This window comes from Tachyglossus aculeatus, chromosome 5 (assembly GCF_015852505.1).
Source record: "Tachyglossus aculeatus isolate mTacAcu1 chromosome 5, mTacAcu1.pri, whole genome shotgun sequence".
NCBI lineage: Eukaryota > Metazoa > Chordata > Mammalia > Monotremata > Tachyglossidae > Tachyglossus > Tachyglossus aculeatus.
In genome coordinates this window covers 79,467,392-79,485,957 of record NC_052070.1, presented here as the reverse complement: position 1 = coordinate 79,485,957, position 18,566 = coordinate 79,467,392, and the positions used below count along the sequence as shown (strand labels likewise).

The following is an 18,566-nucleotide window of genomic DNA, read 5'->3' as shown; positions in this document are numbered from 1 at the left end:
TTCAGATATGCAATCAAAACTGAATGCACATGAGCATTCATACATAAAAATATTTTCTGCTCCACTGAAAGATCCAAGGAAGTACATGCAAATTCCTTCTATGCAACTCTGTTCAATTTTCCCTACCTGTTCTTGCTGTTTCCATACCTATGTTCTTGGTTCTCAGAGAGGCTTGGCGGCAAGATAAAAAACTCATTCCCTGCCCTTGACAACTCCTGTCCATCTCCACTGTCAAAATGCCCCATTCATAAATCCAGCTCTATGGCAACCCCCAAATTCAATCTATCCACCAATCAACGGCATTTACTGACCACATAGTCTCCCATACTTCGGGCTTGGGAGAGTGTCACAAAAACCAAAAGATACGATACCTGACCTTAGGAGGCTTCCAATCTAACAGGGGAGGAAAGCAGGCATTGATTGGGAGGAAATAGTGACGAAAAGATGTGAAACTTTGGGAGGTTCACCTCTGATGGACTTTTTTGTCACAAAGTTGTCAGGGAATTCATGAAAGGTCAGAAAGGTAGGTGGTAAGAGCAGAGGGGGATTTGACTGGGAGTTAGGTTTAGAATAGCTGATGCAGCTATGGAAGTGGGAATTGATGAGGGGAGAAGAAAACTCTGGTGAAACAGAAGCCAGGGCTAAGGGAATTTGAAGTGGTGGAAGCCCAGAGCCTGGATCTCCATCCACAGTGCTCAGCAACATCGGAGCATGAGCCGAGGAAGCTGACTTCCCGGGGCGGGGGGAATGCTGGGCTGCCAATGGGTGCGTGTCAGAGTGATGGAAGGACATAGGGGTGAGGGGGCTGCATATGATGGAAGGGGTAGGGTTGAGGGTGTGTAATTTGGCATCAAAGGAGAGAAGGTTGACAGGGAATCCCAGAAGGTAAGTAGGAGACGGTGAGGCTCCCTGGGAGAACATGGTAGGGGAGACAGTGATTCATGGCTCCTAAAATGACCCCCTCAATTAATAGATTGCTTTACTGCATAGCTCTCTTAGGTGTTTTCCCCTCAGAAGACTCTTCAAATTAACATAGCCTACACAGAATAAAGGTAATAAAATCATCCCTCTCTCAACTGAGCACTATGAAATGAAGCTCAGCAACTTACCCACATTCATTTATGCTAAAAATCCCATAAGCAGTTTTACTTCATCTAAACTTAAGGCTCCAAAGCAATCCCCAGGACACAGTTTTCCTTCTTGGGGCAAGAATGGTGCAACTGAATGAAAACCAAATACCTTTCTCTACTGTCTGAAGCTGAAAGACCTTAAAAAAGGAATTGCAATGTACTTGAAATAAAAAAAAAGCTGTCAGCTGAAACATCCTTTCCATACCTCTATGCAAACAAATTCTGACTTCAGGTCTAAGTACCTAAAGTCTGTCAATCTATCTATGTTTTTATGTGTTTATTTATGGATAGAGAGATAGCTAAGTTTAAGGAGAGACTATTTGATTTTTGAATAATTCGAGGCATTCTAATCAGAATTAGAAATACACCGGTCAACACAGTTTGGTGCTTTGTCTCTACCCAACACAGCTGTCATTGAAAATATTTCCAGTTTTCATATCAATAGCCAAACCCCTGGTTTTGCTAGCCAGGAGGGACTCACTTGGTAAGCCTCTGATAGGAAGATTAAGATTTCTTCTACACATTTTTAGAAATATCTCCAATTCTTTTGCTAAATGATACTAGTAGAGACTACCATTAGCCTAAATATAATTCAATATTAGAAAAAATCCTATACAAGTGCATTAATATAGCCAACTTTTGATTATTCTTGCTAATTGGATACAAGAATAGCATAAACCAATTGAAGCCATAAACACTCTCTCAAAGTTTAACTTAACCAAAAATTTCAGTCTCCTCATGTACTAAACTTTCATCAGGGCAACTGACAAGAAGGAAAATTTACTCCTGATATTTTAATTTCACCCTCTTTCTCTCTTTCTGTTCCTTCTCCAGGGGAAGCATTAATCATCTGTTGATGTAGCAAAAAAAGGCAGCAGAAAACTTGTAGAGAGCATAGACAAAGCACAGACTGGATTAGCAGCTTCTGAACGACTGAGTTGATGATCCAAAAGTCTCAAAGAATTCTAACAAATGTTTCCAACTATGTGAATTCAACTATGCACTTGAATTCATACCTCCAAGGATTTTGCTGCTCACCCCTCCGTCCCCCTCGGCACTTACATACATATCCTATAGTCTGCTGCTTCTCCTATCTGTAATTTATTTTTTCAAGTCTCCCCCTCTAGATAGTAGGATCTTTGTGGGCAGGGATCATGTCTACCCACGGTTTTGTACCAGTCAATTAATTGTATTTATTGAGCACTTACCTAGTGCAGAGGACTGTACTAAGCATTTGGGAAAATACCATAGAGTGGGTAGATATGATTTCTGCTCTCGAGGATCTTACAGTCTAATGGGGGAGACTGACGGCAAACTACATTACAGGTAGGGAAAGCAACTGAGTGTAATGTTATATACAGAAAGGTTGTATGGTGGGGACAGGGGAATATCGGAGTGGGGGCAGTTAAGGGGTCTGTGGGAAAGAGAGAGAAATAGGGCTGGGGGGAAAAGAGCTCAGTCTGGGAGGTCTTCCTGGCGGAAATGATTGCAATTTGGCTTTTAAGATGGGGAGAGTACTGGCCTGTCCTCTTTTAAGCACTTAGTTCAGTGCTCTGCACACAGTAAGCACTCAATAAATATTGCTGATTGACTGACTGATTACCTATCAATCCAGAATTAAACACCAACAAACACAGCATAACATATGTTCAGTCCATGATGCTCCAATTTTGTTTAGGATCCTTTTAAACTAACACTACTACGAGCATTACTCCTGATCCATTCATGCATCCGTCTTTGAACTTTATGTCGTCACCAACCCCTCACCCACAACCTCCCTGTGGATGCCTCGAGCTCCCTGCCCCTCTCCCCACCTTCAAAGTCTTATTAAAATCACATCTCCTCCAAGAGGTTCTCCAATTAATTCCTCTTTTCCCCTACTCCTCTCTTCTAGGCCATCTATGCACTTTTTTTGTGGCACTGGTTGGCCAAGCACTGCGGTAAGTGCTGGGGTAGATACAAGCTGATCAAGTTGGACACAGTCTAAGTCCCACGTGGGACTCACAGTCAAACACCATTTTTCAGGTAAGGGAACTGAGGCATAGAGAAGTTAAGTGTGCCCAAGGTCACACAGAAGACAAAATATGGATTAAGACTGCAAGCCCCATGTGGAACATGAACTGTGTCCAACTTGATTAGAAACCGGGTCCTTCTACCTGCTAGGCCTGTGCTCTATCCTCTACGCAATGCTGCTTCTCACATGGCTCTAATCTGAATCAGTAATTAATTAATTAATAATGGCATTTATTAAGCACTTACTATGTGCAGAGCACTGTTCTAAGCGCTGGGGAGGTTACAAGATAATCAGGTTGTCCCACATGGGGCTCACAGTCTTAATCCTCATTTTCCAGATGAGGTAACTGAGGCCCAGAGAAGTGAAGTGACTTGCCCAAAGTCACACAGCTGACAATTGGCAGAGCCGGGATTTGAACCCATGACCTCTGACTCCAAAGCCCGGGCTCTTTCCACTGAGCCATGCTGCTGCTTTAAGCACTTGACAGTCAACTCCTGCCTCAGCCCCACAGCACTCTTATGTACAAATTTATAATTTATTTCTTCATTTTAATGTCTATCTCCCCTTCTAGACTGTGAGCTCTTGATGGGCAGGGGATGTGTCAATCAACTTCCTTGTACTGTACTCTCCCAAAACACACACAGTTAGTGCTCAGTAAATACCATGGATTGACATTATCTATAACCTTGCATCTCCTCCCATTACTCATTATTATGAATCCTTTCTTTTTTGATCGGCAAATCAACTTCTCAACCTCTCTCTATGTGACATGTAAGGACTCTCCAACAGTTTCACGGTCTACTAGACTGTGAGCCCGTCGTCGGGTAGGGACCGTCTCTATATGTTGCCGACTTGCACTTCCCAAGCGCTTAGTACAGTGCTCTGCACACAATAAGTGCTCAATAAATACGATTGACTGATTGATTGACTGATGTGTCAATCAACTTTCTTGTACTGTACTCTCCCAAAACACACACAGCTAGTGCTCAGTAAATACCATGGATTGACTGATTATCTATAACCTTGCATCTCCTCCCATTACTCATTATTATGAATCCTTTCTTTTTCGACGGGCAAATCAATTCCTCAACCTCTCTCTCTGTGACATGTAAGGACTCTCCAACAGTTTCACAGTCTACCAGACTGTGAGCCCGTCGTCGGGTAGGGACCGTCTCTATATGTTGCCGACTTGTACTTCCCAAGCGCTTAGAACAGGCTCTGCACACAGTAAGCGCTCAATAAATACGATCGAATGATTGAATGAATGAATACTAGCCCACTCTGGCTTATTCACAGTTTTGGGATGATAGGAGACAAAGTACACTTGAGGACTCATAAGTGGGTCTTCCTCCCTCCTGCCGGGATCGATAACATGAGGTGGGAATACGGGAAAAATATATGAGGCAGAAACACCAACGGGCCCAGGGAAATAGAGGCATGTGCACATGCACATATGTACACACGCCCCACTAAGGAAGGGGAAAAGTAACTACAGACTCAGAGTGAGAAACAAGAAACACAGATACACACAGGACCTGGGACACACACAAAGAAAGCAATCGGGGCTTGGTGGGGTCAGGAGCACCTGAACCCAACCTGAGGTCAAGAAGGATCCCGAATGCTGCTTCTCGATTCAAGGATGGGGCGAGCTTTGTCACAGGCCCAGCTTTCAAGCCAGGCCCTTCCTTACTGAGAGAGGAGAGGAGAGTGGGCCACCCAAAAAGCTGCTGAGAAGCAGCATCACTTAGTAGATAGAGAAGGGGCCTGGGAGTGAGAAGGACCTCAGTTTTAATCCCGGCTCTGCCACTTGTCTGCTGTGTGACTTTAGGCAAATCACTTCACTTCTCTGTGCCTCAGGTACCTCATCCACAAAATGAGGTACCAACCTGATTACCCTGTATCTACCCCAGCACTTAGTACAGTACCTGGCACATTGGAAGTGCTTAACGAATACCATGAAAAAAACAGTAAAAACTAATGGCTCTACCATAATTGGTTGCCAACTTGTACTACGTTTTGTTTTGTTGTCCGTCTCCCCCTTCTAGACTGTGAGCCCGCTGTGGAGTAGGGACCGTCTCTATATGTTGCCAACCTGTACTTCCCAAGCGCTTAGTACAGTGCTCTGCACACAGTAAGCGCTCAATAAATACGATTGAATGAATGAATGAGTGAATGAATAACTGGTGCGCCCCAACAATACAGACTGCCCCATCCAGAATTGGTGGACTTGGGTAAGAATAACAATTGCTTTCCTAATTTTTAAGAGATAAGTCTCTCTGTCCTGGGACAGCAATTCCAAACTGGCAACTTAACACATTGCATCATTTCCTATTTCTTTGTCATGAAGATGCCTTGCTAAATTTTGTGTTTCCACATAAAAATGTTATCTTCCCAAGTGTTTTAATTTTATTAACTCATCATTTGATGGCGCTGAACATTAATTCCACCAAAAGTTTGATTCCCAACATTCTTCCGCAATTTCTGTACCCTGTACTTCATTTTCAATTCTCTTCTTGCTTTGCCCCATCCTGACCACGGCTGCAAACGTCAGCAGCATAACAGACCTGAAAGGGACTTCAGATATTCTGGTCTGGGCCCCGCCGTCCAGATGAGTAGTTTTCAAATATAATTTTATATTCCAAATGGGTTCACAAAAGCTAGCAATAGGCTCATATTTAGCAACTCACAATATAAATTCGCAAAATAATCTCCCTTCACTACGTACCACCCAACTATCAAAAACATCACTGCTTCCAAAACAATAGGTCTATACAATCTGGAACTGAAATGAACAAACATCCTCCTGCCTATCCCAGATACTTTTGTGAAAATGAAACAGTATGGGATGGTAGGGCTGCTTAAGTACCCGCTCTTGCCCGGGAATCTCCTCCTCAGTAACTGGAAGGGAGATGGGGAAAGGGGAGATAGAGGGAAAGGGAAATAGGGAATGGAGAATGGATGACAGGTGAAAGAGAGAAGCAGTGCGGCCTTGGGGGTAGAGCAACCGGCCTGGGAATCAGAAGGACCTGCTTTCCAATCCTGGCTCTGCCATGTGTCTGCTGTGTGACCTTGGGCAGATCACTTCGCTTTTCTGTGCCTCAGTTCCCTCATTTGTAAAATGGGGGCTGAGACTGTGAACCTGTGCCTAACCTGATTTGCCTGAATCACCCCAGTGCTTAGTTTAGGGCCTGGGACATTTTAAGTGTTTAACAAATACCGCCATTATTATTATCATTATTATGTGAAAGAACGGGGTATGGGACAGGGATATGAAAGTTGGAGGAAAAAGAGAGGCGAGGAGGAAAAGTAAAGAAGAAAGAATGGGAGAAAAAGAGAAAGGAGAAGAACAGACTATCAGGTGGAAAGGGACAGGAAGGGTATGGGCTCACCCCCTCCTCTGATGACTTGACACCTGTCCGCATGTTTTGTTTTGTTGTCTGTCTCCCCCGTCTAGACTGTGAGCCTGTTGTTGGGTAGGGACCGTCTCTATATGTTGCCAACTTGTGCTTCCCAAGTGCTCAGTACAGTGCTCTGCACACAGTAAGCGCTCAATAAATACGATTGAATGAATGAATGCTGTTGCTACCACTGCCATCCTCCTTCACCATCCTTGGCGCCACCACGGAAATGCCAGCATTTCTGTGGGATCCAGGACGCCGCTACCTATCTCCTGAGACAAGTGAAAGAGGGAGAGAGGGCAGCTGTAGTTGTCCTATCATCCCAGAATTGGTCCTTCCAAGCCCCGGATGGGAATTTCAGGCAGGATGAGACACCCGTGCTTCGGGCAGCACTGGCATCAGTGTGGTTTAGTGGAAAAAGGACGTAGCTTGGGAGTCAGAGGACGTGGCTTCTAACCCCGGCTCCGCCACTTGTCTGCTGTGTGACCTTGGGCAAGCCATTTAACTCCTCTGTGCCTCAGTGACCTCATCTGTAAAATGGGGATAAAGACTGTGAGTCCCACGTGGGACAACCTGATTACCTTGTATCTACCCCGGCGTTTAGAATAATGCTTGGCACCTAGTAAGGGTTTAATAAATATCATAATTATTATCATTGTCATTAGCCATCCCACCTTTTGGTAAAATCTTCTTACCCTCATTTGTGTCGGGGAATTACACGTTTCTACACCAGTGTTTGGCAGCCCACTGTTGGGTAGGGACCGTCTCTATATGTTGCCAACTTGTACTTCCCAAGCGCTTAGTACAGTGCTCTGCACACAGTAAGCGCTCAATAAATACAACTGAATGAATTATTATTATTATAAGGGCCAATTGGGTCATAGAGGTGTTGGCAGGGGTTGCTACTGTCATACTCCCGAAGAAGATGCAACCGAGAAAGGCTCTTATTCCATTCCTTGACAATCATCATCATCATCATCATCAATCGTATTTATTGAGCGCTTACTGTGTGCAGAGCACTGTACTAAGCGCTTGGGAAGTATAAGTTGGCAACATATGGAGACAGTCCCTACCCAACAGTGGCCTCACAGTCTAAAAGGGGGAGACAGAGAACAAAACCAAACATACTAACAAAATAAAATAGAATAGAATAGATATGTACAAGTAAAATAAAATACCACCGAGGGGTTCTTCGCCACTGTTCACTCCTGTCTCCAACTTCCCTAAAACCTATGCCAGCCCTTCTTTCAATATCCACTATGAATTATCGGATTTACTGCTCTGATAGTCCTTGCTGCTAACCTTGCTTGTCCATGATATGGATGCAGAAAAGGCAATTGCTCCAATCTTCTTAAAACTCTTCTGGGTAAGCCTTTAAAGTTCGCAGGATTTGATCAGTAAATCAGTGACACACAGGAGTCTCTTTTATGAGGACAGATATGAGAAGAATGGGTAGTTAAGATCATAGGAGGGGGTTGGTAATTTTAGGGGGAAAGAGCAGAGAAAGAGATCGTTAATCACACTGGATTTAGATGGTATTACCACAGTAATAGGCATTTCTTATATCTAAAGATGATGCTTCTAATGGTGAGATTTTATTCAACTGGGCAATTGATAATAAACTGCAGTAAGTATTAGACCAGGGAAAAATTTTATTAATGTTTGAATAAACTTCTTTATCTTTATAGGAACTGTCATTGTGGAACAATCTACAAAGGAAACTACTGTCCTTTGAAATTAGATGGAATGAAACCTTGAAATTATACTGTAAGATATGTATGGCAGAGTCCATTTAAGAGTCAGGCCTTAGTTGTTTTACTGGTTTCTATTTCACTTTTAACTTCTGTTTACCATGATCTGCTGCATTTAAATTTTGTTGTTTTCATTTCATTCTTTCAGGGATGAAAATCACAAGTCTTGAAAAGAAATTAAGTTCTAATGAAATTCTCATCCAAAGTCATCAATACCAATGAATTCTACAGTAAACTCATTTTAATAAGCCCCCAAGGAAATAGCCACACACCTGTTCGTTATTTTGAAAGTGTCATACTTGAATTTCTAATTTTAAAATGGCAAGACACAATTAAAGCATAAAGGTCCCAAAGATGGGTAAAAATCAAGAGGTGAGTCTATTACTAAAAAAAAAGAGTAGAGAAACTGCTCCCAAGTCATCCGTGGATTTCCCAAAGTCAAGATAAGGATGGCTAAACATAAAGCTGGACTTGGAAATGATAAGAGCCTCTGTTCCCCACATGAAACTCGGAGAAGTGTCAAGATTGAGAAGCAACATTTGAATTAAAGAGCTCTTAACGATGTAATTGATGGCTTTCTTTGCTTTCAACTGTCTTGCGAGAAAAACAATCGAAGAAAACTTGAATATCATACAAGCTCTAAACGTACAAACCCAGACGCCTCTTTGTGAATTGGCAGAGATTTATCCATTCACGTGAATTAAGGAGACTTGAGATTCAACAGAAATCTAAACATTTTCTACCACCTGCCGCTGTCAGGTTTACTGCTGGTTTCAAGACTAGTGTTGCATAAATCTCCTTCTAAATTAGTGCAGGTGATGTCATAATTGCACACCATTTTCCTCTCCTTCCATATATCTCTCTGTCTCAGAAAATACATATTATATGCATTTTATATATATGTACATATACATGAGTGTGTATTATACATTACAGTCTCCCCTCTAGACTGTAAGCCCGCTCTAGCCTCTAAGACCCTTCTAAACTGTAAACTCCCCTCTACACTGCAAACGAGTTGTGGGCAAGGAATGTGTCTACCAATTCTAATGTACTGAACTCTGTCAAGTGCTTAGTACAGTGCACTGCACACAGTAACCTCTCAATAAATACCACTGGTGATTTACAAAAGTAAAATATTTGCAGAAACTGGCCCTGTTTTTGATTCTGCCTCTTGGAATCACAATGTTCTTGTAGCCTCCTCTCCAAAAATGCCAGCCTATTCCTCATGGTCACACTCCAGAATGGTCTGTCATGATATGCTGAGAAGCATACCAGATAGAGCACAGGCCTCGGACTCAGAAGGTCATGGGTTCTAATCCCAGTTCTGCCATTTGTCTTCTGTGTGACCTTGGGCAAGTCACTTCACTTCTCGGTGCCTCAGTTACCTCATCTGTAAAATAGGGATTGAGACTGAGGGCTACGTGGGACAGGGACTGTGTCCAATCCAACTTGCCTGTATCCACCCCAGCGCTTAGTACTGTGCCTGGCACATAGAAAGTGCTTAACAAATACCATTATTATTATCATTATTATCTGTAGTTTTTGTCCCTTTGTTTTCTTGTAGCTTGGCCGTATCTTTTGGGTTAGTTTTTCGCTATATCTTTAAAATGTTTCTTTGTCCCTTCTTGCCTTATTTGAAATATGTAGTGTAATAACCTCTTTATTCCAAAAGTCAGTATCAATGTGGACTTCTATTCCCAAAACCAAGGCTCCTCTCATCTCTTCTATCATGTTGAATATATCTGCTTTGGAACCACATTTAGGAATCTCAGAAAATAGCATAAAATTGTTTTCAAGATCCAGTAAGATCCCATAAGCATATCCACTTCTTGCCTAATGATGACAGCATTGTAAATTGAGTTTAATGATTGTGATCATTCCTTGGTCCTGGGGTTTCAAAAGTGGCACGCAGTTGAGACAGCGGTGAAATTCACCCACTTCGACTCCCGTGAGTTCACACCATTTTGGACCCCGTTCTTCTTTCATAAATGTCCCATTCCGGGCACCCTGAATTCAAGCCACTGAGTTGAAATTATGGCCACCTACCAGGCATCTGACAGAATCCCGGGTCTTCTGCTGAAGACACTGAAAGACCCTAGAAGCCCTACACTATGACCTAGTGCCCAGCACCAAGTTGGTGCCTCAAGTTTCTCCAAATTGTAGGCACGCATAATTTTCTTCCTTTCCAAACAGGTATTTATGGGAAAATTAAAAAAAAAAACCAAACCTGGTCATATATGTCCAGATACTGCTGCAATAAAGTGCAGCAAAGAGACATTCTGAAAGCAATGTGGGCTTACACTTTTCTGTGACTAGTAGCCAGTTTCTTTGTTCTGGTTGAGCTGCAACAAAACAATGCAATATACACCCTTTTGAGGGTGTGTTCCTCTTATCCATTTCCCCTTAAAATGTGGCAGTGGGGTGGTAGAGGAGTTGTGAAAAACCATAGTCTCCTATGAATTGAAATTATCATCTACAGCAGAGTAAGCAGAATTTCCTGCTATTTATATCGGTTGTCCCCAGAGCAGCACTAGTGTTCTCTCTGCACACTTGCCTTTTCTAAAACAGAACTGTTACCTTCTCCTTGCCTTAAAGCCATTAATCCCTAGTAATCCAGTATATTCATAATATCTTGCTGGGTTGCTGAGTCCCAAACTACAGTTCGGGTTTGCAGATCCCTCAGTGATATGATTCTGATATGCAGAATCAATCTCCTGGAAGTGGCCCAGGTGCAGATTTGATTTTGTCATAAAACTAATGTAAATCACTTAGTCTCATTATTCAGTACTGTGAATAATGTAAAACGTTGTCATGTTAAGACAGCTTTGCAGCCTCCACTTTTTTCCTTGAATCAACTTGGTTTGGGAATTCTAACAGTTTACATTATAAAACTGATTTCTTTCTAATGCACTGAACAGTCTGTTTCCCCTATTTTTGCCAAACCGTTGAAAGTGTGAGAAATGTAAAAGATACCTCATGACAACCTTATTTATGCTTTTTATGAAAAGAAAAAAAAAAACACCCTGAAATAAGTACATCTTAAAGAGATGAGGCTGGAGACTGTGAGAATTTGGAGGATGCTTGATTTTTAGAGGATACTTGATTTTGAAACTTCCTTCTGTGGAATGTGTTACTTAAAATAAAAGCTTAACTGAAGTGATACAATTGTTCTGGGAGCTCTAAAAAATGTTTGTAGAAGCTGCGTGGCTCAGTGGAAAGAGCATGGGCCTCGGAGTCAGAAGTCATGGGTTCTAATCCCGGCTCCCCCACGTCTGTTGTGTGACCTTGGGCAAGCCACTTAACTTCTCTGAGCCTCAGTTACCTCATCTGTAAAATGGAAATTAAGATATGACCCCCACGTGGGACAACGTGATCACCTTGTATCCTCCCAGCACTGAGAACAGTGCTTTGCACATAGTAAGTGCTTAACAAATGCCATCCTTATTATTAAAGGGTTCTCAGTAATGGGGTTCATTGTAAGACCCCAATATTTTATTATATTTTGTCAAATTAGGCTAATTTTACAATGCCACACTAATTCCTTCCATCCCCAGGGATTAGAAAAGCAAGAAACATCCAGCTCCCCTAAAACCAAGGGGTTGCATTCTTGCACAACTGTAGGTTAAGAAAGACTCACAAATGCATGCACGTTGCATGCTTATAAACAATTTATTCACATGCCACAAATAGGCTCACGTTGTTGGGCAAACTTTCCCTTATTCCCTAACACCAGTCTAGCCAAAATGCATAGTAAAAACATGCACTTTGGCAGAACTGAATTTATTTGTGGTTTTAGTCTCTCTGTGCTTCAGCCTTGTTTACAGTTGATCTACATTCTGAACCGACTTCCTTTTCTAGTTTTAGAGCTCCTGTGGTTGATGCAGGTTGAACGATTCTCACTGAAAACAAAATAAAAGTTTCCAAGCTGCTGAAGAAATGTAACTCCTGGGCAAACCAGTCTGAATAAATGGAACTAATACTTCACATTCGTACAAATCTCCCTTCCCTGCTCAAAGCATTTTCCAGGCAGTAACTCATTATTAAGGCAATGATTTCCACAAAGCAGATAGGAACATGAACTGAGGCAAAATATTTAGGTGCCTGAAGCAGAGTACAAAAGCTTTCTACTTTCACCAAAGACGCTGTCTGCTTTCACTAGATAAACCTATTTAGCAAGAAGTCACACTGCTTTTCACAACCCCAACCTCAACCTCTTCAAAGGTTAAACAAAATCCCAATGAAGTAAACATACAATACTACTGCAAATATTGGCAGAGCTGAGGTAAAATGTGTGTAAGGCTATTATGGGCACTGAACATGTCTGCAAATTCTGTTTTTATTGTTCTCTCCCAAGTGCTTAGTACATTACTCTGCATGTAGTAAGCACTGAATAAATGTGACTGATTGATTATACATTTTTTAAAAAGCCCCATGCAAATTCCATACTCTCACACAGGTTCAGATACCATTTTACAAACACCTTCACACCTACACACAGTTTCCTGACATACACCTAATGCCACAATTCTACAAACCTCCCGATTAAGCTGAAGCCCATAATTTAGTTTAGTTAGTGAAGGCATGGCTTAGTGGAAAGAGCATGGGCCCAGGAGTAAGAAAACGTGGGTTTAAATCCCAGCTTTGCCACCTGCCTGCTGGGTGACCTTGGGCAAGTCACAACTTCTCTGGGCCTCAGTATCCTTACCTATAAATTGGGGCTTCAATACCTGATTTTCCTCCTATTTAAACTATAAACCCTATGTGTGCAGGGAACATATCTACCAACCATGTTGTATTCTCACAAACACTTAATACAGTGCTTTGCACAAAGTAAGCACTCAATACCACTGACTGAATGACTGACTGCACCCTGGGTTGGCTACATTCAAACAGCCACTAATAAATAAAATAACAATTCTCCATCCCATTTTGCTGTGCCTTCTAAAGGAAAACGGCCATTTCCGGTGCACAACTGAGAAAATGTAAATGCACAGCAAACATTTCCTTCAACATTTCAATCAATTCAGAGTGGTATTACTCAAGTCAAACATTTCAGTCATCAATAGTTCAAATATGATGACCACAATTCTAGATTCCTTCGCATGAGGAGTGCTCGGTGGATTGCTCCAAAAGTGGGAAGGAGGTCCGTCTTAGCCCATTTCTGGATCACTTCCAGCCTCTAAATTGATCGGGTTAATGAGCCAGGATTTTTTCTGCTCAGGGAGAGGGTCCCTCCCCTCGAACCAGAGTTTCACCCGGAGATCCAAGCAGCACATCCAACTTCTTTCTGCCACTGCAGAAGGGGAATCTTCCCACCTTCTTCTCCTACCTTTCTCTTCCAAGTAACCATCGATCTCCCTGTTCTCTCCTACCCCTCCCACAGGGCCTTTCTGCCTCGGATGGAAGCGGTAAAAGAAATGAAGCAATCCCATAAACTAAAGACTGAACCAGACGATGAATACAAATCCACCCAAATAAGCATAAATGATTTTTTTCATCACATACCTTGAGTATTCTTGTGGATATGGAGAAGAATACCAAGTGTGGATTTCATACTTCCCAAACTCAATAACAGAGGGACAACGGACTTGAGGATCAGGAGGACCAGTCACCCCTACTTTCTGTGCAATGAGAAAAGCAGAATAAAAGCAAAATTAGACCCATCGGCAGTTTCCAGAGAGGGGTAAAGAGGAAGAGATTTCTAGATGACATCTCCATGGGATCCCACAGCTACTACAGAAGGCAAGAACAAGCTGACAAGTTTTGAAGTCAATACCCAAACCATCGCTCTCCAGGGGGGAAACCCCAACGAAAAAACAAAAGGCTAGCACATTTCTTGGCACCACCTGGAATTTCTATAATCAATAACACAAAGAGAAGAACCTGATGGACGTGCGGCTTCGCCTCACACTACTATAGACAGAATAATGAATGACGATTGTAAGAAGCACAAATACAGTGAAAAGGATGGGGGAGACACACGGCTCTGACTGACAGCAATAAAAAAAACCCCGACGTGAGCTTTGGATTTCCAGGAAAACTACCGCCAATAAACTAGAGAATTTGTAAACCGAACAGTTTCTCGTGAAGTTGGGAATCTAGAAATGACGAACTTCTGTTCCCCTGCCTGTTCCGCTCCCTGGGTGCCCTTGGCGGCATCCCTTCTGGCTAAGGATCTCGGCCTGCCCCCCACATGCTCTGTGTTTGCTGGACTGGGTACCAAAGTCACTACTCTGCTTTTTTGAACCCTCTTCACCTCCAGCCCGGCCAAACGTTTGGTAATTGTTGACTCGCCTGCCTGGGCACCCTCAGCTCTCCTCCACGGTGGCTGAGGAACGCACTGCCTGTCCCAGCAAGCTTTAACCTACCAGCCACACTGCCTCCTTGGAAATCAGCACTGGATTCCCTCTGCACCACTGAGCGGACACCATCCCATCCTGCTTTCCGCTACCTTGGCAGGAAAGGCAGCAATATCTGCAGCACAGGCAGGCTGGTGGCCATGCTAGCCACTGCTTTGGTTTCGGGTATGCAGTGGACTCAGTCACAAGGAGCCTGAAATTCTGCTCTTCCAGCCACAGCTCCCTACTGACTTTGGCTTTCATTTTGTGTACCGTGTAGGTGACCTTGTCTCTTACGTTGCTTTAATGTTTTACTGTTCCCAATGCGCCTATCTCAAGTCTTCCCCCCAACTTTTATTTATAGGTGGCCAGCAACTTGAGGGATAGCATTGATTCATTCATTCAATCGGATTTCTTGAGCACCTACCATGTGCAAAGCACTGTACTAAGCGCTTGGGAGAGTATTATACAACACACAGATACAGTCCCTGTCCACAACGAGCTTAAAGTCTAGAGGGGGAGACAGACATTAATATAAATAAATAAATAAATAAATAAATGTATGTTACAGATATGTACATAAGTGCTGTGGGGCTGGGTTTTTTTTTTTAATTCCCGCTTGTATACTCTTTCCTGGCATTTAGTACTGTGCTGTTCACAGAGTATGCACTTAATAAATCTTACTACTACTACTATGTTTCCAAAGTCTATTTCTAGGGTTAAAAGTAAAAAGGCACCTTAACCATGAAAATATTTGCAATTCTAATCACAAAAAAAAATCTAACCTCAGTTTTGCCAACAGGAGAAAGAGGGTCACTCAAGAAAAGTGAAAAATGATTTTCTCTTATTCTCTTGTTACCTACCTGAGAGTAATAAATAAAGAACACTGCAAAACACAAACATTAACAATGCACACTTCCAATCTGTTCCCGGCAACCCTCACTTTCCTTATGCTGAATTAACTCTGAATAAATCTCTCAACAGCGAAGAGCATGTTTTCTAATACATATGGACTTTTTCTCCTTTTTCCCCTTCTGCCAAGAGGCATATTCTTTCTAGCTCTATTGACTCTTCAACCCCTGCAGTATTTTGGACAGCTATCCGTCCAGGGAGCAATTCAAAACTCACTACCTCTGAAAACCATTTTCACTTTATTTCATGCCTCGGCCTCAATACTCAAATATTGGCCCATGTCAAGGACTGCTTTTGAAAACTATATCCTGAAATTTTAGCACCAAAATGCAGTTCTTCTGCACAGAACCTCAGTTAACCTCACAGACTTAGCTGGAACAGATCCTGTGGAGGTTTTACTAAAAGTAGATACTGATATCCAACTTCGTACCAAGCACTATATTCTGTATGCACTGATGGAAATTACCAGAGAATCAGAAAACCGGGCTCTTGCTCTTAAGAAGAACCGAGTTGGGGACTCAAATTTTAAATGATGTTATTGGAGAAAAAGGTAGACTCAGTTTATCTTTTCAGCCTCTTGGAGCAAGCACTTATATGCCTTCTATAATAAAAAAGGGCAGCTACGTAGTGCCTTAAATAGATGTCAAAACAGATTACACTGCAATCAAATACCTAATAAAAAAATACTACCCAGAAGAGAGGACAAGACTGTACAACTTAGAAAAAAATCAGAATTTATCACTTAATAACCAAGAATTATCAAGTTCGACTCGAAGGAAGCTCTCTTTGCCACAGCTCATTTGCTCAATTCCCCCAGGTCTTTCCCACCCTTCCCTTTTAGTAAAAGGCCCTGGGATTTATCTCGGGTTTCATTATGAGAGTCAGATGAGAAATCAACATCTTTTCCTCGGATAGCTTTAAACAAAAGACGAACACCCTACATTAGCGAGGCTAAGATGAGCTTTGGCACTCGTTCTGAGACTACTCCAGCAATAACCACCAAAAAATAATCCACAGAACGGCGTGAAAATATGAAATGCTCGCTTCTTAAAATGGACTGATTGTGTTCCTTGCAATTAAAATGGGACAATTTACCAAACAACAGTTCAATGGGCGTATGTTTCCGACTCTTCAGCAATCACCCACCTTCTCCCCAAGCCATTGTCTCATGCGTTACTCAATCTGTTCCCCAAGCCGTTGTCCCATACATTACTCAATCTGCTCCCAAAAGCCAGGTTTCCCGGCACTTGGAGACACTGCAAGCCAGTGAGAGCCAGCGTAAATTTTGGAGCGCGGGGTTCCGAAATGGAGCACGCACACACGGAAAAGAAGGAAATAAGCACCTGTTGCGGCACCACCTGCTGCGGGAGTTGCTTCCCATCGGCTGCCCGCCTCTCCTCCAGATGAACGCGCAACGTGAATGTGGAGATCCAGCTCCAGTAGAGCTGCTTGCACATCACGGCAGCCAACGGAGAAGGTACCAAGAGAAAGGTTCATCCAACGGCTCCCGCCCGGCCTTCGCCTGCCCTGTCTGTCTCCTTTTCTACCTTCCCCGCACCCACAGCCGCCCCGGCAGATCCCTTGTGAGTTCCTCCCAGCTTCGCTCTGCATTCATTTCCGTTTGCTCAGGTGCAGAGGTTAACCCAGCTCTACACACTTACTAAGCAGCCGAGGCACCCGGACGGGGCTTTAACCCAATCTCTACCAAAACCAAGAATTGGCCAGGTTGCTTTCCAACCACGATCCCGGCTCTCTGGGTTCTTTTGCAAACATGATTAGCCAAGTTACCATCTCACAAGCTGGTAATATTCCTCTTCGGTACTGTCCTGAGCTGCACACTGGTAATAATCCACTTATGTATTGTCCTGAGCAGCAAGTATTTGGTTCTCAATTCAAAGAACAGGGGATTTGTTTTTCATAATCCTACCTAAATTTTCCCACTGCCATGCCAATTTTTGAAGAAATTACGCTTTACTCACACACCAAATCGTTAATTTTATTTAAGGAACCTCTCTACAGGTGCCTTGAGAGCACTATAAATACAGTGGAACATCCAATGGTAAATAAACAACCAACATATCTGAAGAGGAATAAAAGAAAACCCCTACATTTTGAATATAAAAAAGATCCATACACCTTATCACACAAGCTTCAAGAAATACTGGACAATTTAGAATTCATCATAAACTGTTCAATATTTACTGAAGCCTGTGTGATAATACGAATACACTTTTTCACTTATTAATTTACTGATATTTAACTTCCTATGTTAGCAAAAAGATAAATACTTTCAATAGGCTGTCCTTCTTTAATGAGCTGCAAGAAATCTCCCTTAACGGTTCTAGAAACTATACTGCCCACAAAAGAAGTCACTTCCTGTATAAACAGTCCTTATCAGATTATTTTTTTCAAACCCACAGGATCAGGTGATGGCAAAAATGTGATTCCACCCTACAGGGTGACTGGAGAAGTTTTTATGCTTTCTTTTATCTTCTCAGGGCAAGGCCTCCTGCAGCACATACATTTTTATGTTAAAAGGAAAAGTATTTTCAGGACAGTATAAGTACAATATTTGTAGACTGTTCATTTTCTGGACACGGGAAAATTTCCTTCTTTTTAAAACTTCATTTTATCAGTTTTAGGTTTCAGTAGGCAAAATTAACCTCCCGGGAGGCTGACCTCTCACCCTCCTGTCTCTCCCCACTCCAGTCCATACTACACTCTGCTGCCCGGATCATTCTTCTTCAAAAACGTGTCTCCCTACTCCTCAAAAAACTCCAGCTCTTGCCCATCCACCTCCACATCAAACAAAAACTCCTCACCACTGGCTTTAAAGCACTCGTTCACCTTGCCCACTCCTACCTCACCTCACTTCTCTCCTACTACAACCCAGCCTGCGTATTTCGCTCCTGTAATGTGAACTTCTCACTGGGCCTCAATCTCATCTATCTCGCCGCCGACCCCTAGCCCACGTCCTGCTTCTGGCCCGGAACGCCCTCCCTCCTGAGATCCGACAGACAATT

At 42.6% G+C, this 18,566-nt stretch overlaps 1 protein-coding gene across 2 annotated transcripts in view; it reads right to left on the bottom strand.

Annotated features, from left to right (window-relative positions):
* The window catches only part of KAT6A (lysine acetyltransferase 6A), a 112,017-nt gene that overhangs the window by 23,635 nt on the left and 69,816 nt on the right, over positions 1-18,566 (bottom strand). For both annotated transcript variants that reach the window (XM_038746237.1, XM_038746236.1), the window contains exon 9: positions 13,799-13,914. In XM_038746237.1, the coding sequence (XP_038602165.1) occupies positions 13,799-13,914 (116 nt within the window). The remainder of the gene's footprint in view (positions 1-13,798; positions 13,915-18,566) is intronic.